At 40.3% G+C, this 22,369-nt stretch overlaps 1 protein-coding gene across 4 annotated transcripts; it reads left to right on the top strand.

The window, feature by feature from the left end:
- On the top strand, positions 1-22,282 carry LOC309700661 (kynurenine--oxoglutarate transaminase 3-like). 4 transcript variants are annotated; one of them, XM_082524367.1, is made up of 14 exons: positions 1-66; positions 1,206-1,296; positions 1,578-1,639; positions 1,808-1,952; positions 2,076-2,225; positions 2,325-2,411; positions 2,664-2,786; positions 2,884-3,004; positions 3,253-3,329; positions 3,415-3,504; positions 3,578-3,764; positions 8,358-8,431; positions 8,531-8,617; positions 8,723-22,282. In XM_082524367.1, the coding sequence occupies exons 2-14, from the start codon at positions 1,207-1,209 to the stop codon at positions 8,777-8,779; spliced, it is 1,350 nt and encodes a 449-aa protein (XP_082380493.1). In that variant the 5' UTR covers positions 1-66; position 1,206; the 3' UTR covers positions 8,780-22,282. The 4 variants fall into 4 exon arrangements, with proteins under 4 accessions (XP_082380493.1, XP_082380495.1, XP_082380494.1 ...); XM_082524369.1 differs by having other exon boundaries at positions 3-55; XM_082524368.1 differs by having other exon boundaries at positions 32-113.
- The last annotated feature ends 87 nt before the right edge of the window (positions 22,283-22,369 follow it).

Below are 22,369 nucleotides of genomic sequence, written 5' to 3'. Positions count from 1 at the left end.
CTTTAAACGCAGCAGCAGTGACGTCTCCTCCTCCTCCTGACCGCTGGACCTGTTTGTAAGTGTTAAGTAAGTTCTGATCGCAGAGCCAGTGCCTTAACGTCTACGACTGCATGGTATGTGATGTGTGAAGAAGGGCTGATAGCATTGGTTGTCAGCAGAGGGTTATATAGCAAGGCGAAGCTAACGGAGCAGCTAATCCCTAAATCAGCATTTTTGCTACCGTTAGCTTCAGCTAGCTGGTGCTGTGTATTCATCTGCAGCCCACGATAGCACATGACTCAGATGTTTCACTGAGAACATCCACGTTTATGTCAGCCAGCAGAGCTGCATAAACCGACTGAGGGAAAATCAGCAGGTGAAACCGGTTCATGGGTTTTCAGCGTCTCCCTACCGGATAATATCTCCTCGGTATTGCCCAGCAGTACCCGTGATGGGACAGTGGGCTGAAGTGAAGAACATCTGCGCCACCTACTGTTGCAGCTGTAGGCAGTTAGTTTTTTTTATTGCAATGTATTGACCATAGTGCAGAAAATATCAAAGCCCTAAGTTGAAAGTTTGAAAATGAACTTTAAGAAGAATGTAAAGATCCGAGATAACCACGCAGATGTCTTGCTAAACTTAATGTGTATGAAACAAATGCAAAAGAGCAAGTGTTTTTAAAATTGTCCTTTTATTAATTTTGTTATGAATGTATTGAATTGATTTGTTAAAGAATAATTCTCCTGTTACAAATTTAAAAAGTATTACATTGAGTGCATTAATAGTTGTTACCACATTTGAAGATTGCCCAATCCAGTTACAGATAATTAATCTTATAATTAAATCTGTCTTGCCACATTTTTGGCTGCACTTCTTTGCATTGAAATCCTGAGGTTATTTTTTTCTTTTTAAAGTGATCTGATGAAAGTAAATTCACCAAAAGGCACAAAGCAAAAACAGCGTTTAACAGTTAATTTGCCAGACTACATTCTTCAGTTTGGGGTGTCGGTGATAACTGATGTCTTGTTTAAAAAATAAAAGAAGAAAAAAGCAGGACTTTGTCCTTTACTAGAACGATAAAACCACAGTTCATCCATGCGGAGGCATCTAACTCAGCACAAAGTCATAGTCACAGCAGCAAAGGTATTGCACAAAGCTACAGGTTATACTGGGAAAGCAGAAGTAAACTATCTCACTTTCTTTTAATTGCCTTTCTTTTTGTGCAGCATGAGCATTGCACGACAGGTCCTGAACTGCTCCAGGTTTACATGTCGATCAGCTCACGTAACCTGCAGAAAGACATTTACTACTTCACAGGTAACAGCACTTTAAAAAGATTTGAACTGAGCCACAGAGGGTATGTGATATGTGGTTGTTAATCGGCAGGATGCACTGATTGAACTGATTTGTTAGCGATGTTTGTAGATGTATAACTGGAGAAGCTACACAGCCACCGAGCAAAGTCCTGAAACGTTGATGTTTTCTCAAGATCGAGCTAGTTAACGATTATTTTACCACCACCCCAATTTCTTCTATGTTGGGTGACTGGAAATGATTAAGTAGTGGAACCTGTCATACTGTTTTGTATTTTGTTGCAGCACGTAATGATGTCACGGCACACACATGCCAAAAGAATTGAAGGACTGGACAAGAACGTCTGGTGAGTAAAGCATTTGTATGTCTTTGTAAGAGACGGCAGGAGTTCTGTTAACAGACCACTTTTGTACCACTTTCAAATATGAAAATATGCCCTTTGTTTGCCCGTTGGTCAGAAATATGTACTAATTTCTGTTGTTTCTAGTGAAGCTTTATTCCTGTGTTACTTTAGGGTGGCTTTCACGGCACTGGCAGCCGACCCATCTGTTGTTAACCTGGGCCAGGGCTTTCCAGACATTCCTCCACCTTCTTATGTCAAGGAAGCGCTAGCGAAGGCCGCATCAGTTGACAGGATGAACCAGTACACCAGAGGCTTTGTATGTCTTTGTGGATCACAATCTGCAGAGTTTCGTGTGTTAAAACTCCCATACCATCTTAATGAATACTGCATTATTATGGTTTTTCTGTTCTTTCACTTATGCTCTGTGTTTATTGAAAAGGGGCATCCATCATTGGTGAAGGCCCTCTCTCAGGTGTATGGGAAGGCCTATGGACGTCAGATTGATCCCTTAAAAGAAATTCTGGTCACGGTTGGTGGTTATGGTTCCTTATTTAGCGCCATCCAAGCTCTAGTGGAAGAAGGGGATGAGGTGAGGACTTCGCTCCCGTGCTTCATATTCACAAACGTTCATATTTACATCCATAAATGTTCTCCCAGCGCATTCACTGTGTAATTTCCCTTCTTCCAGGTCATCATTATTGAACCTTTCTTTGATTGTTATGTACCTATGGTTCGTATGGCCGGGGGCAAGCCTGTGTTGATACCGCTAAGACTTGTAAGTATGGCCATGTGTTTAGTTTGCATCCCCAAATACAACTTAAAACAACCTGCAAAAAAGAATATAACCTATTCTGTACAACATATAATTAAACTATTAACATGAGAAAAGAGAAAATTCACTGTTAGAAAGATGTGCTGTGCTGTAAAGAGTTCATCTGAATTCAGTGCATGGAGCACTGTCTACCTGCTGCTCCGGCCTGAGGATGTTAGCAGATGTCAGTACCTTTAACACAAATCAACATTTCAGAAGTCTGGAAAGAAGACGATCACAAGCGCTGACTGGTTTCTGGACCCAGATGAGCTCGCAGGTAAATTCAACTCTAAGACAAAGGCCATCATCATCAACACTCCCAACAATCCCATTGGAAAGGTAAGCACACAGCTAAGTTATCTGTCACTGTGTTTGAAAAAGCCACTGAGACGATGACCGTTGCTCTGACCAGTTCGTTCCTGTCTTCTTCCTGCAGGTTTTCACCAAAGACGAGTTGCAGATGATCGCAGACCTCTGCATTAAACATGACACTCTGTGCTTCAGTGATGAGGTTTATGAGTGGCTCGTCTACAGGGGACACCAGCATGTCAAAATTGGTATGTGTATTGGTCAACAGGCATTTCTCCAGCTACAAACATGAAATGTAGTTAGGAGCGACGGCCATGTCCAGCTCGAAGAACGTAATCAAGATTGTGCATCAAAATGACGTTTTTTCACAAACTGGCGCCTGCTCCTATGTGTTTTTAAATTATTAATTCTACCTTTATGACTGAACCAAATTGTTGAAGCACATAATTACTTTTTACTTTGTATTTGACATTTCAACATTGTTTTCTCTCTGCAGCAACTCTGCCTGGAATGTGGGATAGAACTGTTACTATTGGCAGTGCAGGAAAGACGTTTAGTGTGACTGGATGGAAGGTAAGTCGTGTTAAGCCATGTTATTATTTAACGATGACTTATTTAATCACTAATCTGACCTTGTTGTGACATTTGTATCTTCTAGCTTGGTTGGTCTATTGGACCTGAGCAGTTGATGAAGCATCTTCAGACAGTCATGCAGAATTCCCTGTACACCTGTCCCACACCTCTGCAGGCGAGTCCACCAAACATCCCAGTTATGCTGGCTCTTGATTGTACTTCAGTTCTAAAGTTGTTTTTCTTGTCAGGAGGCAGTGGCACAAGGTTTACTCCTAAACTATGAGCTGATGGATCAGCCTGAGTGTTATTTCACTTCACTGGCAGATGAACTTGAAGGAAAGAGGGACCGCCTGGCTGCCATTGTGGAGGAGGCTGGCATGACTCCCGTAATCCCAGAGGGAGGCTACTTCATGCTCGTGGATGTCACAGCTCTTAGTGAGTTACTGCAATTTTAAACTGACATCGCAAAACACTTAGTTATATGTGACTTGTGTTTCTTACAGTTTGGTATTGTGTTCTAACTTCAGCTGGGTCTAGTTAACAATTTTCTGTTTTCATATTTATACTGTGTGCTTTGGGGTGGCTGTAGCTCAGGAGGTAGAGCAGTTCTTCTGCTAACTGGAAGGATGGTGCTTCAATTCCTGGCTGCGCCAGTCTGTATGCCAAACATGTGAATTTTAGATATAAAGAACCTCTATAGGAAAAAGTGTCTGTATGAATAGGTGTGGATGGGTAAATGAGGCTAGTTGTATAAAGCACTTTGAGTATCCAGGCAGAGCAGAAAAGTGCCTTATAAGAACCAGTCCATTTACCATTTCCTTTAACTCAAAAAAGAAAGTAATCTCAACCAACGGTTGCTATTGATGTAACAAAGACAGTTACATCATTAACCCTAAAAAATATCTTCCCCCAAAGGAGTTTTTAATATGCAGTGAGCTCAGTGAGTGACTCAAACGAAACTTCACACAACGAATGTCATGTACACCGTTTGTTTTTTGGTGTCCCCAAGTGACCAGAAAATCTATTACTGCAAGTTTGATAAAGTATGCATATGCAGGGATCGACGGGTGCTTGAAACCCTTAAAAATGCTTGAATTTTAATGTTGTCTTTTCAAGGTTTGAAAAGTGCTTGAATTTCAGATGTGGTGCTTAAAAGTACTTGAAACTGTATTTCATTTACCACAAAAAAACTGACCGAATAGTTTTCTTATCAGTTAGAGAAATAAAATAAGTCACAAAGTCTAAAAGTAAAATTTCTCCGCCTGGGCTGCCTAGCACCTCTCCATGTCAGTCTGTTTCAATGTGTGACCCCGCCCCTCCCCCCGGACAGTCGGGGATGAGTGCGCTAACGTGCCTGGAGATTGCTGTTTAAATGAGTGTTTGATGGAAACGACAATGGCGGAGTTTGCGTTCTCGAGTCACATGATAGGTTAGTCCTAGTAAATAATTTTTGAGAATGTGTACATAACACATGCAAATTTTCAAAACTATTACTATTATTTTGCTAGCTATCAAACTTGCTGGAGAAATGATTGAAATGCACTGAGTGTGATGCAGTACGTCAGCGCTGTTATGGCAGTTAGTTATGGCATGGTGATTTATGGAATATGCTGTGAATTTAGCTAACATTACTTAGTAGTAACAGTAATGTGAGTTCACTCAAGTAAAAGGTTTAAACATTAGTCCGATACTTAATTAACCAACTTAAGGCTTAAGGAAATAATGTAATAAGAGGGACTGATCCATATGGGCACAAAGAATAGCCACTTTTTTTGTGCTACCAAATTTCCCTGGTGGTGCATTTTTCTATGTTTTAACAAACGGGAACAAAGGACATTTTTAAATAACATTTTTTGTTTTAATTTTTACATGGCCTTACTGAGGTGATGCTAAGTTAAACATGCATTCTTTTTTTGGTAATGTGCTGGAAAAGCTTGAAAATGGACATTGAAAGTGCTTAAAAAGTGCTTAAATTTGACCCTGTAAAATGCGTATGAACCCTGCATATGTAGACCGTCATGTGGATAACTTATGAATACTAGATCGAACAGATTCCCATGCCTGTGTGACAAAACCAGCCCAAACGCCATCCCATGAATTAGCCAGTAGGCATAGTTGGTAAGGCCAGACAGGTACAGTGGTTGGAGAGTATTACAACATGTTTTGTGTGTACTTGATCACCTGCAATCAGTTAAGTGAGATTTGAGTATAAATATATTATTCATTAAATGTAATTTTCATAAGAAATAGGCTGGAAAAACCCCCAAGCTGCAGCAACTAGGGCTGAACGATATATCGCATTTGCGATAATATCGCGACATGATCAAGTGCAATTTTCTAACCGCAAAGGCTGCGATTATACTCTGGACATGTCCAAATTCATGGGCTGCATCCTCCTGAGGCCGCATTTGTAGACCGATTACGTCACAGCGACGCGCCGAAGGCTGTCCAAATTACTACCATATCCCAGAATTCATAGCGCGGCCCAGCCAAACTCCAGTTTCCAGCAATGGCGGCCGCTACTAAGTTTTAAAATTACTCATACTAATCTTTCTGGGTCACAAAATAAACTTTTAACATATTTTCAGGCGAGAAAGTAGTTGTGTAAACTAGGGCTGGGCCATATTATACCGTTCACGGTAATACCGGTATAATGTTAGGCAATGATAGGAAAATGAAATATCGCGATAGAATGGGAGTAAAACGCGCATGCGCAGTGCCTTTGTTTTCATACGCACATGGCCGATTGTTGAGTGAAACAGATGAACCAGAATTGGTTTGTAAAAATGGTGCAACTTCCGTGATGTGGAACTGGTTTGGTGTTTGTCCGTCAGATACACAACAAAGCACATTTTTTTGCAGAACATGCAAGCGGCCGTTGTTATTGTCATATTTGTCGGACTAAGATGCTCTTAAATCTGGGAGTAATCTGGGTCCTAAACTCCGTATTCTTCAGGTCAAACAACACTGCAGCATCACTTAGAGTTAAAAACTGTCTAAATTCTTTCATCTTTAATAAAACGATCAGCATTGCTGCTTTACCAGGTGTAACTATAAAGTTTAACTTCCAGGCATCCATGAAAACAAAAGTTATTACATTTAACGGAGTTAGAAGTTAGCAGGAAGCTAGCGGAAGTTAGCTCGCTAGTTTCGCTAGTTACCTAAGCATGATATTGCATGTTCTGACTGAGAGATTTCTGAAAAAAAATCAAACGTACAGCTCTGCTATCACTTCCAACATAAATGAAGACAGGAAACTAAACAGCAGTGACGTTTGTAGGGTTACTGAAGTTGGGCTAGCTGGTATATAATGATGTGCTACGTGATCGCTAGCGACACAGCTATGTTAGCATAACATAAACAGTGAAGCTGGAGGACCAACACTAACACTTTTCCACTTATAAAAGTTAACGTGAAGGTTCTTCATGGTTAGAGACAAATGCAATCGCATGGCAGGATGCTGTAAACGGACCAAACTTCAGTCAGGAGAACAACTGAGACAATCCATCCACAATACGAGGTTAGTCATTAATATACTGCAGCAACATGGGAATAGAGCAGCTGCCAGAGAATTCAACATTAATGAATCAATGGTACAGAAGTGGAGGAAGCAAGAAGAATGAGTTTAATAAAGTTTGATTTATCGGACTGCTTTGTTTCGCTTAATGTGCCTTATAATCCTGTGCACCTTATGGTCCGAAAAATACGTACTGCACACTGCAGTTTAATGTTGCAAAGCACCTCTTTTTAACTTCAGTGGATATTATACATGGTTATGCTCAGGATATGTCAGCCCATTTCTACTGGAAATGCCTTTTGGTTAAACTTTCAGCAAGGAATTTGCATTTGCACTGTTACATTTTTATAAAGCTTTAATGTACATAAAAACCAGCTTCTTGTTTAAGTGAAAATAAATGGAAGGTTGTCTTTTTGCGCTAGTAATGTTGTGGAGTTGTATTTTGTCTCGCATCAATTATATCGTCGGTTATATCGTTATCGCAAATTTTCAAATATATATCGTGATAAATATTTTTGGCCATATCGCCCTGCTCTAGTGTAAACATCAAATATCTGCTCGGTTTATCAAGATATCCCATATTTGCAAAAGTGCTTCGACGTTTTCAGAGGCGTCTGCTACCCACCAGCTCGACAGCTAGCCGGGAGCTCGAGGATTACTGATGCAGCCGAGAACGGCACAACTCCCGGCACATCATTTTCAGATCACCGCGGAGTTTCGCTGCTCGGGTTAAACGTAATATATAAGTCACTTAGACAACCTAAAAATGTTATTGTTGGGCTTTTTTCAGTGTTTTGTTTGTTCGTGAGTAAATCGGTTTGGCTGAGATTAAAGTTATTAGATTAGATAAAATAAAACTTTATTAATCCCCCGGGTGGGTTCCTCCTTGGTTTTCACACAGCTGACTAAACGTCAAACAGAAAACTTATTAAACAGAAGTATGAGACAGTCGAGAATTTACACCAGTGTCTGGTTATATTTTAGATAGCAAGAAGCAGACGGCCGAGTTTATTAAACTCCACCGAGACAGCGGTGACGCTAATCAGAAGGCTAGACCGTCCAATTTCACGCCTTTAAATTTTAAAGGCGTGTTTGTGTGTGTGTTTATACAATTGCTATTATGTTTGCACTTTATGTGTAATGTTACTGACTGCAGAGATCAGTAAGATGTGTGTATTTTTTATTTATTAGTTTTATTTATTTAATATTATTTTTTAATTGAATGACTGTCTAGTAGTTCACAGATGTCGAAAAACTGAGTGTGGTAAAGCCACATTGCTTGTCTTTGTTTAATAATACAGAAGACAAAGACCTTAAAAAATAATCGCATATCGCATCGCAATCGCAATATTGGGGCAAAAAATCGCAATTAGATTATTTTCCATAATCGTTCAGCCCTAGCAGCAACACCTCAAAAATAACCCAGTAAGGATCTGCTGACCTGACGACTGGTCAGTGAGACTGTTCCTTACCCTTAAAATGTATATCCCCCCTCTCTGTGTTCATTATAGATCAGGACCTTTCACATATGGATGAGGATGAAGCCTATGACTACAAGTTTGTGAAGTGGATGATTAAAGAAAAGGTAAATATTTCTTCATTCTACTATATTGGAAGCAACATGTTTTTAAAATGTTGGGTTTTTTTGTTGTTTTTTTTAAATGGAAATATATATTTTACACAGAAACTAGCAGCCATTCCAGTTACAGCATTTGTTGGAGAAGAGTCTACGAAAGACTTTGAGAAATATATTCGCCTTTGCTTCATTAAGGTAAACACACAAAGTGTCAATAAACACAGTACCTCTAAAATTATCCAGTGAAGATGAATCTTGGCTGAGGTGCAGTTTTTATTTTTCCTCCGTTTCTCTTAACAGCAAGATAGTACTCTCGACGCAGCGCGGAGCATCTTGAAGAGCTGGACGAAGGTTTAACGGGAGGTGCTTCGGAAGACTTCTACACTAACTGGAAATTAGCCAAATGTATTAGAAGAGTTGAATATAGAGTACATAATTTGAACTGTACAGTGTGTTAGGAGAAAGGAAACCCAAATATTGAATAGATGAAAAAACCTTAGTCAGTCATTCTGTTTTTGGCTGTTATTTGTAGAGGGTTAAATCGTGAAACACAACAGAACAGGAAGAAAGAATCTGCTGTAACTGTGCCTTTTCTGTGTCCTTTCCACTAAAGTCTTTCCACTAAAACTATGGGACTGGTTTGTTAAAACTTTATTGTTATCAAATGTTTTGTAAAATTTTAGTGCTAATCATTGGATTAACAGCAATCTGCTGGTACCAAACATCCATAAAGGTTTAAGACTCCTTTTAAAAAGTACAGTTATTAAATGTATTGACAAGGATGCTGAAGATGTAGCTCCCAGGCAGGAGGAAATGGGAACGATATCAAAGGAAGGAGATACATGAATATAGTGAATGAGGACGTGCAGAGGGGTTGATTTATTAGAAGTGGATGTTAGGGATGGAGTGAGCTGAAGGCCGATGATGCACTGTGGCGATCCCTAAAGGGAGCATCCCAAAGAAGCTTGAGAATTAATGTATTGACAAAATTTGGTGTTATTTTGTTTTCTGTTTCTCTGCTTAAATCATTTGATTTGTTCTCATTGGTGCAGTTTGTTTTGCAGTGCAGGCATGCTCACTGTGAAAAAGAACACATTAAGACATTACTAAAAAATAAATAAATAAAATACAGTTAAAAGCTTTATGGAATACATAGAATTCAGTTAACTAAAGTACAGTAAAACCACTCAGAGGGAAAACCAGTTAAATTTTTTGAACCCGTACCAACATCAGCTTTAATGATCCAGGAACAACACCAACACAGGGATACGTTCTTACCTTTTACTCCTAGTTTTGGATGTAAGATAACATTTGAGGACTGTTTTCAACTGTTGGATTAGAAATTCTTTTTGTAATGTATGGGAACAAGTGAATCTCTAAATAATCCTGGCCAAAAACAAAAGGTCTCATACAGCATTGTGATACCACTTGCCTTTGGCATCACAACCATTCAGGTGAGTTCATAACTATCTAGGAGCCAGAAAGAAAAAAGAAGTCCAATTAGGACTCCCTCTTAGTGAAGCTTTTAGTGAAGTCTTATAAGATTTTTTTTGCAATCATTTTCTCATTTCAGCGTAATGGACTGAGATTTTAATTTTGTAAAAACGGACAGAAATGAGATTGCATGTCAAACTGCTATTCATGCCACGTGACTGTAATCGTGTTGCTAGCCGTGTAGCTGTGTTACGTGGCTGCTAAGCTACAACTTCAGCCCTCAATTGACAAAAGTTCAGTGTCAGCTTGAATACTGTTAGATTATAATATTATTTTATGCCATGTTATACCCCTAATTAAAGATTGTGAATTATTATGTAGTTTTAGTTTGCATTATTCTCCTGAATTAGAAGAAGCTGATAACTATTGCATTAGTTAAACTGATTTGCATTACATTAAACTGCTGACTTGTTGTGAATGAATGATATTGTTTTATGATGCATTATACTGCTGAGTTATAAGAAATCTAATTTGTCTGAGTAGAAGAGAACAGAGTGTGCTGGAGTTTTCTGCCCCATTTCAGCAGGAGCAGATAAACAGGGAGCCAAGGTCGTAGCTTAGGCGCTGTGTGAGAGAAAGCATGTGAATGTTTAGGCTTTGTATGATAAGGTGGAGGCACCAGAGGCTATAAAAGTTTGAGCAATGCTCCACCATTTTGAGATTTTGAGGCTGTCTGCATCAGTGTCCATCTCCCACGTGTGTGATCATTAAATCATCGTTTGACTCAACCCGACCGGACCAGTGTTGTTATTGTGGTTTTTCTCTTGTCTCCATCCCCAATATTTTGAACCTTAACATTTTGGGGGCTCGTCCTGTGGTATTGGGGTGGAATTTAAAAGTTTGGACGGTCCGAGGTTGTCGAACGGACAGGCACGAGCCAGTGGTCTGATTTGAGTGGACAAAAGCCGGCTTATCTAAAGGTAAGGCACTACCTGTTGAATTATTTCCAAAATGTGCCAAATTGGATATGACTAAATTAAAGTCTACTCACTGAAATTACTGGTAGAGTGTCTGTTTTGATTTTGATGAGAATCACCGTGTGTTATGCAGTTAAAGTTGCTTAAGAGTATTTAATGAAGTTGAAGAAATATGAAACTGTTCCCAGAAGTAACAGAGAATGTTGGGTTTGAGTCCCTGGATATTGAGCTGAAGGCTCAGGTAGTTTAGTAGGGAAATTAGGACAGAAACTGTTCCCAGAAGTAACAGAGACTGGTTAATAGTTTTACAAATTAGGTCAGAAACTGTTCCCAGAAGTAACAGAGACTGTTTAATTGGTCGTAAAAAAGTTATCTTTCTTCGGTGAGACCCGTTATGGTAAAATTTCTCAAAATCGGTTAGGTGAAAATTATTATAGGACGGCAGCCCAGAAGTCTGCTAAGAAGCACATAGCCCGGGGGTTACGCCCCCTCCTGGCCGTGGACGCGCGGTCTTGACCTGTCGGCGAACAGGGTTAGTTCAGTTTGGCTTATCTGTGGGGTACAGGGCATCCTGAAATAAGCTAGGAGTTACCGAGTCTCCTCATCGTTTAAAACGGTGTCATGTGCTTGTTTGGACAAAGTTAAATTGAGTTAGGGATTTAGAAGTTAGGTCAGAAACTGTTCCCAGAAGTAACAGATACTGTTTGATTGATTACAAAAAAGTGAGACTTTCTTCGGTGAGACCCGTTATTTTAAATTTGTCGAAATTGTATAGGCGCTCTTTAGAAGTTAGGTCAGAAACTGTTCCCAGAAGTAACAGATACTGTTTGATTGACTACAAAAAAGTTGGACTTTCTTCGGTGAGACCCGTTATTTTAAATTTGTCGAAATTTGTTAGGTGCTGAATCTGTCAGGCCTGTCAGTGATTGTAAATACAAGACGTCTTTTGTAATATAAAATAATAGAGTTTTGCCTGAGCTTGGTGTGAGACTCTGTGTGACGTGCAGCTGCAGCGCTGCGAGCTATTTTTAGACGGTGTGTGAACATGCAAATGAGCGGTGACACGCACAGAGGACTTTTGTTGCTGTTTAGCGTGTTTTTGAGTTTTATAATTTTGATTTGCAAACAATGATACATGCCTGTAATTAAAACGCTGATTTTGCTGATTATGATACTACAAATAAGGTTTTGAATGACTAGGGTGTGAATGAGGTTGGGTTTTAAAGCTGAAACTCAGAGAGGAGTGTGTTGGGAGACTGGCATGTAGTCTGCAGTGCAAAGGTGGGCGTCTTGCCTGCTAGTCTATTTAACAGTGATGAAAATGATATTAAATAAATCTCTCAGTGTGTTGATACAGGTGGCTATGGGGCTGGACCAACTGCCCCCACAAGCACGGCGGCCGAAGCAAAATTATAGTAATGGAAACCAAACTCAGCAAGAATCAGCAGCTGTGGAAAAGACAGCAGCTAGCAGAGAATTAAAGGAGAAATTAAGAGAAGTTTTAACACATAAAATTGCGGCCAACAGACTTGTGGAGGTTGGGAAGGCGCCTGGAGCATCACAACAAAAAGGTGAAATAAAAACACACACAAGCAGAGAAATGTGAGAGAGAGGCACGTGCTAGAGAAATGCCTCGTTTGAGAAAAAACGTTAAATTAGCCCATGTACAAACGCACATACACGCAATGAAGAAACAGCTTACACCCATGAACATGTGAAGATTTTCCAGCAACTTTAAAGCAGTGAAGCTTAACATACACCCGCCGTTACACAATAAAGTTTATCCACTACTAACAAATAAACCCTCTGGGTTGCAGGACAACAACTTAACTTCAAAAAAAAAAAATCACAACCAGTGATAACACGACAAATTTAGTGGTTAATAAAAGTCAAATTGTGACATGTTTTCTTCTGATTGATTAATACAAGTGATTACTGAATGAAAGAAAATTCCATTTTTGTGCTTTAAACATGATCTTAAGAATTTTAACATGTACCTGTGTTGTCCTGTCAGCTTGGTGGGTTATGAGAGGATTATATGGTGAGAAAAAACAAAAAAAGGGGGAGAGACGGCTGACACAGGGCCTGGTCCCGTTGTTTTTCCCCTCTCTGAGTAACACAGCCAATACAACATGATTTTCCTGTTCGTTTGTTTTTGTTTTTGTTTTGTTTTGTTTTTTCTCTTTATGCTTGATTACAGGCTGCTTTGTCGGCCCGGAAAAGCCGAGGCTGACCCTGGACTCCTGCTCTCCCCTCTACCATCGTTGCTCTCTCCTTTACCATCTTCGATGTGACTCTGACCAAATGCTAAAGCAGCTGGACCCACAACAACTTGAAACTGTCAACAGTGCTGCAGGAAAACGATCTCAGGCAGCAGAGACGGAGAGAGTTAAATCCAAGGCCCGTTTCACTACACGGGGAGATTTCCGTCAGCGTCTTTTCTTTCTGAGAAGACTGAGAAAGGCCCGGCTCCCACCACCGATTCTGACCACCTTATATAAAGGAATTATTGAGAGCATCCTGAGCAGCTATATCACTGTCTGGTTCGGGAACAGCACCATGCCGGACAGACAAGCTCTACAGAGGGTTGTGCAATCAGCTGAGCGCACCATCCGCTCCGAGCACCCTGACCTGCACTCAATCTACAGCAGGCAGTGCTGGACCAAGACCAGGAAGATCGTGAAAGACCTCAGCCATCCCAACAACAGACTGTTCTCTCTGTTGCTGTGTACGTGACAAATAAACATCTGGATTTGGAAAACGAGGCACTCGCAAAGCCACCAGCATTGTGCCTGATCGGACACACCCCTCTCACACACTCTTCACACTCTTGCCATATGGAAAAAGACAGCTTCAGCTGACAGAGCTGTGACGAGACGCCCATTAAGCCCAGATGAAAAGTGAGGCCGAGCAAAACCATGCTGACCTTAACCACTCTGCATTAAAACTGTGCAGGACAGTGACGGACCAACAATGACCATCGGGCAGCAAAAAGGGCGTGCCAGAGACAGGAGGAGTAACTGAGGTCAGGAGGCACCTCAGAATGGACAAAACACCAGGAGAAAATAAGCTGAAGGCACAGGTGTCGGGGCTCGGCCAGGAGCTGACCTCTGAGAAGAGCCGAACAGCAGAGCCGCAAAAGGCCGTGGAGCAAAGCAAGGAAAACATCAATGGACTTTAATCTGATTTCTACGGAAAAGACTCTGAGGTTTCTGCCCTCAATAAGACCTCGAGGCATCAGAGCAGAAACTGAGCATGGCCCAGGAGGAGCTAGCTGAAAATCGAACCCATCAGGCTTGGAGTCCAAGACACCGGACTTGAAATCAGGCCGGAGCATCCTGGAGCTAGATGAGCAGTGTGATTTGTCCGGTCTGCTATGGAGCAAACGTTAGGGGGATGGCTTCCTGTCGCCTCTGCCGTCCTCCGATCGTTCAGCGTCCTGGGCTGCCCAGCTCCGGACTGAACGCTCGGGCCGAGACACCCAAACAACCATGGACTCCATTCCCCTGGAATGGGACCACGACTACGACCTGAGCCGTGGGCTTGAAAGTGCAAGCAGGGATCCCAGAGAGCCTTGAGGCCTGTGTTAAACTAACAGAACAAAGATTGAGGTCTTCCACTGGGGAGGTGGAAGCTGCAGACTCTCCTATACACCTTCTGGATGTCAGCCGTTCCACCTGCAAACAAACGGACAGCAGTCGCACTTCTGCAAGCAACAAACGGACATCCAGACAATTGAGCTGCGTATCAAAACCCTGAAGGAAGACCGAAGCAAAAGGGTCAAGTTAAGGAGGAGCGAAATAAGGAGAAGATGCTGGACACTGGAGAAAAGGACTGCCTCAATTGGGGCCAGAACCAGTATGGACAGAACTCTGAGCAGCAGCACCAATGGATGCAAACAGACTGAAAAGGAGGAGGGCAGGACCCAGGGCACGCTTCAGGCCGTGGTTTACCCAGAACACTACAACAGGAAAGTGATGAACACAAACACCCACACAAACACACACATCTACATGCACCGACTCAGAGTGAAAAGAAACATACATATGAACATATGCACTCGTTGATTGAGGGAGAAATGACACACACACACACAAATTAAAATGTTGATTCAATGAACTGAGAAGTGATCCACACACACACACGCTGATGCAATGAAGAATGCTTTACTAACAAATGCTGCACACAAACATCCAAATACGGAGTTGGTTACAACAGCAAGAACTGATTGATTATTTATTGCTTAAATGTATTTCATGCCACGCAGAGGGCATTTGTGTAGATTTAGAGGACATGGTCTGAAGCACTTTGATAATGAAAACAATGTCTGTGCGTGATGTCTGTTTATGGCTCAAAGCCTCCACTGAATTGTTTACTGTGCTTCACACAGTCTAACAAGGAGCAGTGGTACAGAGCGAAAATGATGAATGAATGGTGTGAGTTTTATTTCGAAGAGATTATGAAAAGGTTGTGTTGATTCAACTTAGTTGTTTACGTTTTTGCCAAAGTAAAGAGTTGGTGTGTAACTAGTGTCCACTATTGAGTCAAGTAAATCCAACATGTTTTGTTGGTGCAAAAAGGAGTTTTGGTTGATCTTTGGGTTTTGTTTGATACTAGGTTGATTCTATCAGTGAGGTTTGGATTGTTTTCTTTCTCTGAGAGAGAAAAGGATGGTTTTATGCTTGGGCATGTTTGTAATGGGCCCCAGTATCTGTTATTATATGAGTGTTTAATTGGTTACGTCTGTGTTTGCCTTCGTTACAGTGCACTGAGATAAGAACATCTGAGAGGTGTGATCCACCGGTGGTGATATTTTGGTATTTTGTGAGCTCCTGATTTAACAAATCGGCTCCTTAATCCAGGCCTGAGAGAGTGAATTTTAAAGTGTTATAAAATATTCTTACTGAAAACAGTCGCGAAGTATTTTTCTCCATGATTATAATGAGCTTGGGAGAAAATTCACTTATATGGGACACTGATCCTGAAGCCTAAAAGGATTGCAGCGAGTCAATCCAGTCCAAAGAAGGAAAAACAAACAAGGAGCTGTTTCCTTTAAAATGATGACGTCATCTTGCTGGTGATGGAGCCTCGAATAGGCTGCGCGTGAGACTCCATTATCAGCAATATCTGGTATGAATGTGTGTGAATGTATGCATGTGACTGGACTGTGACGGACTGACGACTAAAAGTTTTAACTGACTTGGTACTGAGACAAAAACGGTGCCGACTTTAGGATTATTAAATATCCACAGACAATTCACCCAGCCTGTAAAAGAAGGGTGGATGTTTTGTTTTGCTTTGTTTTGTCTGCAAGAACAGAAGAATGACAGAGACTAAAGAGCTGTAGCTTCACAGCAGTGTGAACTGCAGACTGAACCCTTTGGTTGCTAATTTTGAGCTACTGATGTTTGCATTAAGGAAATTGTGTTTTAGTAGCTGTGTTTTAATTAAGGTATCACATTATATTGTTGGGAATATTAAATGCTAAAGTGAAGAAAAGGTTTGATCCCACTCATGACTGAGCATGTTATTATTAACCATAGTGGGTCAATGTAGAGAGTGAATTAATTTTAGAGAAATAAAGAAAAAACAAACAAAAAACCCTCCACCGAGGTCTATGAATAAGAGGGGAATGATAGACAGCCACACTCAAAATGGAGATATGTAATGATAAACACTGGTCCCCGTCTTTTGGGCGCTTTCTTGAAGTAGTCAACATTTTAAAAGTAAGATAAAATAACAGGGGCATGTGCTGAGGGGTGGTGCTGCACAAGAACAAGAGTAAAATAAAGAAAATATTGTTTTTAGTTTTGAGAAGTGCAAATTAAAATGTACCATTACACTCAGAGGATCAATATGAAGCTTGATATTTGTTAATTTTGAATGAAGTACATGACTGGTGACTGTTCTGTCCTGAGCTTTTGTTTTTACAGCACCCGCTTGATCACACCAACAGTTTCTCGCCACCGAAGAGGGGTACTTGCAAAAAAATAAAGAACGGGGAGGAATATCATCAAAACTGGAAAAAGGTAATCCCCAAAGGGGGTGATAACGCCATAACTTTCACTATGGTCAAATTCTCAAAATTTGACCCTCAAAAATTCTTCAAACATTTAGACACAAAGTGGAGATTTAGATAAATATAATGTCGTAAACCACATAAGCATGAAGTATTTGATTCAATAAGATGGTGAAAAAACAAGCAGCAAAACGTTGATCATGTTAATGGTGTTTATTCAAGGGTGCAGAGGAGATTATTATTATTAAAGACAACAAATGAAATAACGAAAAGTAGAAGTGGAAAGAATTTGCGTTAACGGTAATAAAATCAAAACAAAAAGGAATACTAACTAAAACTGTACTGAATGTTCACAAAACTAACTAAAATTAACTGGATTTATAGCAAAATGTGTTTGGTTGCATTGATGTGTGCGTGCCCTGCTGTAGTGAAATTAAGGTAGTACGTTAGTCGAGTCGTCTGTGTTGCTGCTCCGTCCACGCACAGAATCAGGTCAGGAAAAGTCGGGAGACAGCGCCAGAATAGAATTGAGGATGATTTTAATATGACTGTTTTGTAGACATAACAAGAGTCTTGTAGTGGAGAGGGACGTAATGTCCTCCTGAGACCCAGAGAATAAGAAAAAACAGGGAGAAAATATTTTCGTTTTTTCTTTTTTCTTTTTTTTCTTTTTTCTTTTAAATGAATCAAGTGTTATTAAAATAACAATCTCATAAGATGAAGATCAGGGACCAACCCAGAAGTCACTGACACTTCACTAGCTGTAAACTATTGGTTTAGGAATAAGTGATGGCACTGAACTTTCTATTTCACAAAAGTCAATTTATTTAGGATATCTGAGGAAGTACTGATTTTATTTGGAGACACAAAGGAACATTTGGCACTTCCCTCATCTCACATCTGTTTCATTGTTGTACCCAATCATTCTACAACTGAAATGCCTTGGACTGCTAACCATTTCAGGCAAGTGGAGTGAACCATATTTTGCTAGACTCTCATCAGATTGGGGCTTCCTTTTATTGATCTTTGGAGAGAAGTCTTCATTACTGGTATTATTCAGGTCTTGTTCACATGTTTGTCCCAGGTTTCTCAGCTAAGAGGAGCTTAAACCCCAGATACTGTGAGTTCTTTTCACACATTGAGATCACTGATAACTCTCAGCAACGACGTGATCTCGTAGAAACAATTAGGTGTTATGGATTCAACTATAATTGCGACTCTTATTTTTTACTTTACTGGAAAAGATTTCTGCATTTTACCCATATTTTAGTTTTAACTCAAAATCAAAATTCCAGATTCTACTACATGTTGGTTTTGCACCAGATAGGATGACAGATTTCAGGTGGCCCTGTGTCTTTCTCTATTACATCTGCCACTGTATCTCGATAATCTTTGTGTGGCTTCTAGTGGGTCCTGACCCTCTCATATTTTGAAAAATCTATGTTTGAATCTCCCTTAATAATTGTGTTAAGAATTCTCTCCGCCTTGGTCAAAAGTTGGGTATTAGGAAAAAGTGAAATAAATATAAATATAAAGTCCCAATGTGTAGAGCACACATTAATAAATTAGTCATGTTCCCTGTGAAAGTAAATGAGCCTAATTCTTAAAGACCCCTGAAATTATTTACTAGATGTTTATTTTTTGAATAAAATAAGAATCTGAGTTTAACAAAACATTTTAAATGTAAATATCAAGCTTACCTTTCTCTCTTCCATAAAATGTGCTTGTGGGCACGCCAGCCATTTTGAAAAGGTGGGAAAAACAATTGGCAAGGCCACACCCCCACACATGTGACATAATTTTAAAGGTACTGTTGTCCTCTCTAAGAAACATCAGGACTTAGAGGAGTGGCAAGTAGAGTATGAGAGCTACAAGCAAAAAACTAAATGTGTACTACAGTGCGCAAAAAATGAATTACTGGGCCATCAGGGGGTCTTGAGGGACATTTATAAAAAAAAAAAAAAAAATCCCACAAACCTTAAAAGTGCACTTGAAAAGCTCACACAAGAAGGTTAACCTAGCTTACCTAGAAGACCTCATCAGGGGGAGCACACTCCCCCTCTTTGAAGAGCTCACCCACTTAACTCGCATTCCAAGAAAATAGCTAACCCCAGATAAGGCAGCGTGATGTATCCCGAGATAACAGGACTGGGACATCTAAATAAAGGTGTGAAACAATCGCATGGAAAAGGTTATCAATTGACTTCAACCAAAATTAGGAACACTCGGTGCGGCAAGAGTTAATAGTTATTAGTCTCAACACCCAAGGATAAGCAGAAGAGCATGATTGATATGATGGAACTGAGAGTTTGTTACACTTAACTTTTGCAAAACACAAATAAAACTAAATTGAAACTAAGGATTTTCAGAAAATAAAAACTAGACTAAACTAGCAAAGAATTGGTAAAAACTAATTACAACTGGCAAAAAATTGAAAATCTGGAGTCGAAACTAAATAAAAAATAAAACCTAATGAAAATGGCGAAACGTTTAAAACCCTGGTGCAGAGATTGGCAAATCTGACCAGGAACGTTATAAAATGGATTGTCAGAACAGTCAGCGTTAAAGCCACATTTGACAGTCCATACTAGGATGGCATTGGACATCTTGGGGGTGGAAAGGGGTTGGTGTGACCAAGGTGTGGTTTGGCTTGTCGTATGTATATTTGAGATCATATGGCTCTGGATGGACCAGTTACCAGGGCATGGAAGGAGGACAGACTCATTAAAGGAGGAGAAGGCATTTCCTGGGATTGGAGATCCTCTGGGTGAGTGGTTGATTAAAAGCATGCATAAAATAGAAGTTATCTGTTGTTATTGATTGGTAATAGATTGATAATTGGCCACATTTACAGCTGTATTGACTTGTTGTGGACGTAGTCGACTTCAGGTTTAAACACTCTCATTAACAGGTTGAAAATAGTGACATTAAAGGAAGAGTATGCAGCGCCACCCTGTCAGACGCCAGTGATGGTGGAGCTCACTGATGAATCAGGTGAGCTGGATTCATGGCTGATTCAAAACTAAGATCCCCCTGCTATGGTCAGTAAGGGGAGAAAAGGGGGAAATAAAATCAAGAATAAAAGAGGCATTTATAAACGTTTAGGTGTCAAGTGAAACGGGACAAAAGGGGGTGTTTTACTGTTATTTTAATGTCAGCATTATTATTGTATGAGAATCATGCGACAAGCATTGCATCGATGATCATTTATTGAAGCTTTTGACCTTATACTAACATCTGTGTTCCTGTGATTGTTATAACCTCTGATGAATCTTCTATTTACAGGTGTTAGGATAATGATATAATTTTTCATTGCAGGTGTAACCATGATCATTTTCATACATATTGCAACTTGTTGCTCATTGTAGAGTTGTGCTCAAGTTAATAAGGGTTAAAAGCTACAGTCAGCGCGAATGTCTGACTGATCTATTGAGGGGACAGGCTTCGAGCATAGAAGGCCACACGCGCTTACATAACATTGATATCATGTTATTCTTTGTGATCTTTTCTTCAATTATGTCTTTAAGGTTAGTTTAAATAGTGGCAGTTAATTAAACGACATTTATTAAAATATTAAATACCTGAGTCAGAACGTTACACGCGGATCACCTTAAGAGTCTGGGAAACTTTGTAGCTGCCTAACTTTTTTTTTGAATGTTCTAGCTCCGTTGATTTGACACATTGGAATGTGTCAAAAAAGGGGGGGAAGGTTGAGCTTTAACATCAAACAAGGATTATTTGAACAATTTATAACTTCATTTGTGTCTTTAATAATTTAGGAATGGTAAAGCTTAAGCTATTAGCGGTCCGAGAAGACGGACCTTTTAGAGAATCAGTGAAAAAGCATAAACTATCACTTTCATGTTTAATCATTACTCATTGAAATGAACTGAATAGCGCTTAGAAGATTTGTTAATTTCTTTGTCTTTTGTTAAAAAGAGGGGTTTCAATAATTTTCAGACACACCTTGCAAATGTGCTTATAACGAGTTGGCACTCGGCCTTTTGAAGGTCAGAAGCTTCGTTCGGCGTGACTGTCCGGACTGATAAAGTGTAGGAAACGCCTTGAGTGCAGAGGGCTAAATGCAAACACGTTTACACACACATAAGATATGATTAGAATAAGTCCCTGGGACATTCTGAATGTTTTAGACCAATTTTGAATCACTAGAAGGTCAGTAGTTAACAACATTAGATTATTAGGGTTAGGAAGAGAGGTGTTTTGGTTTTCTGTCTCTTACAGAGAAAGGAACAGACACCAGACGAGGCCACAGAGATACGAGGGTCCTTCGCAGCAGAGACAGATACAGTGACTGCCGAGACACCAACTGGGTCCAAGGGTCATGGCGTTTGGGCTCCAGCTAGTCACTTCAAAAGGATGAATCCCATAAATACAGCAATAACCATGAAGGGGTTGACGGAAATCCGGAAACACCAGACCAACGAGGTTCGAGAGGCTCTTGGGCAAAAGGGGGACGCCTTCCTGTTCTTTTCTGGAGGATACACGGGAGACACAGGACCCGAGGATACACAGATCGTTGTTTGAAATAGGGGCAGAATAATCCCCTGATCTGTGTCACGACTGAAGGGTTGTCTAACCCCTGAGGTTGAAGTAAGAAGAACAGAGGATCACGCAACTGGACGACACTGGTAGCTGCAGCAATAAAATAAAGGTTAAGAGCTCTTCGGACAGAGGTTCTAGTCTACGTCTGAATGGTATAAGGGAACACCAAATAAAGCTGTGGGAGAACAGGGGAGTGTCATCTGGACCTGCTATCCTTGTAGTAATAGTTTGTCTTGCACCTGACTTGCGCAAACACAGAGGTCATCTTACATATGGTTTGCCCGTCAGGGGGACAAAGGACCTCAGGAGTGAGAAGAGATGAACCTGGCCACACTGGGCTACAGGGTGTTTGTGAGGTCATTATTCTAATGACCTCATCAGGGGGAATTGTTAGATTATAATATTATTTTATGCCATGTTATACCCCTAATTAAAGATTGTGAATTATTATGTAGTTTTAGTTTGCATTATTCTCCTGAATTAGAAGAAGCTGATAACTATTGCATTAGTTAAACTGATTTGCATTACATTAAACTGCTGACTTGTTGTGAATGAATGATATTGTTTTATGATGCATTATACTGCTGAGTTATAAGAAATCTAATTTGTCTGAGTAGAAGAGAACAGAGTGTGCTGGAGTTTTCTGCCCCATTTCAGCAGGAGCAGATAAACAGGGAGCCAAGGTCGTAGCTTAGGCGCTGTGTGAGAGAAAGCATGTGAATGTTTAGGCTTTGTATGATAAGGTGGAGGCACCAGAGGCTATAAAAGTTTGAGCAATGCTCCACCATTTTGAGATTTTGAGGCTGTCTGCATCAGTGTCCATCTCCCACGTGTGTGATCATTAAATCATCGTTTGACTCAACCCGACCGGACCAGTGTTGTTATTGTGGTTTTTCTCTTGTCTCCATCCCCAATATTTTGAACCTTAACAATACTTATAAAAATGTGACGTCC

This window comes from Aulonocara stuartgranti (assembly GCF_965226115.1).
Source record: "Aulonocara stuartgranti genome assembly, chromosome: 23".
Classification (NCBI taxonomy): domain Eukaryota; kingdom Metazoa; phylum Chordata; class Actinopteri; order Cichliformes; family Cichlidae; genus Aulonocara; species Aulonocara stuartgranti.
This window is presented reverse-complemented; position numbering and strand designations above follow the sequence as displayed.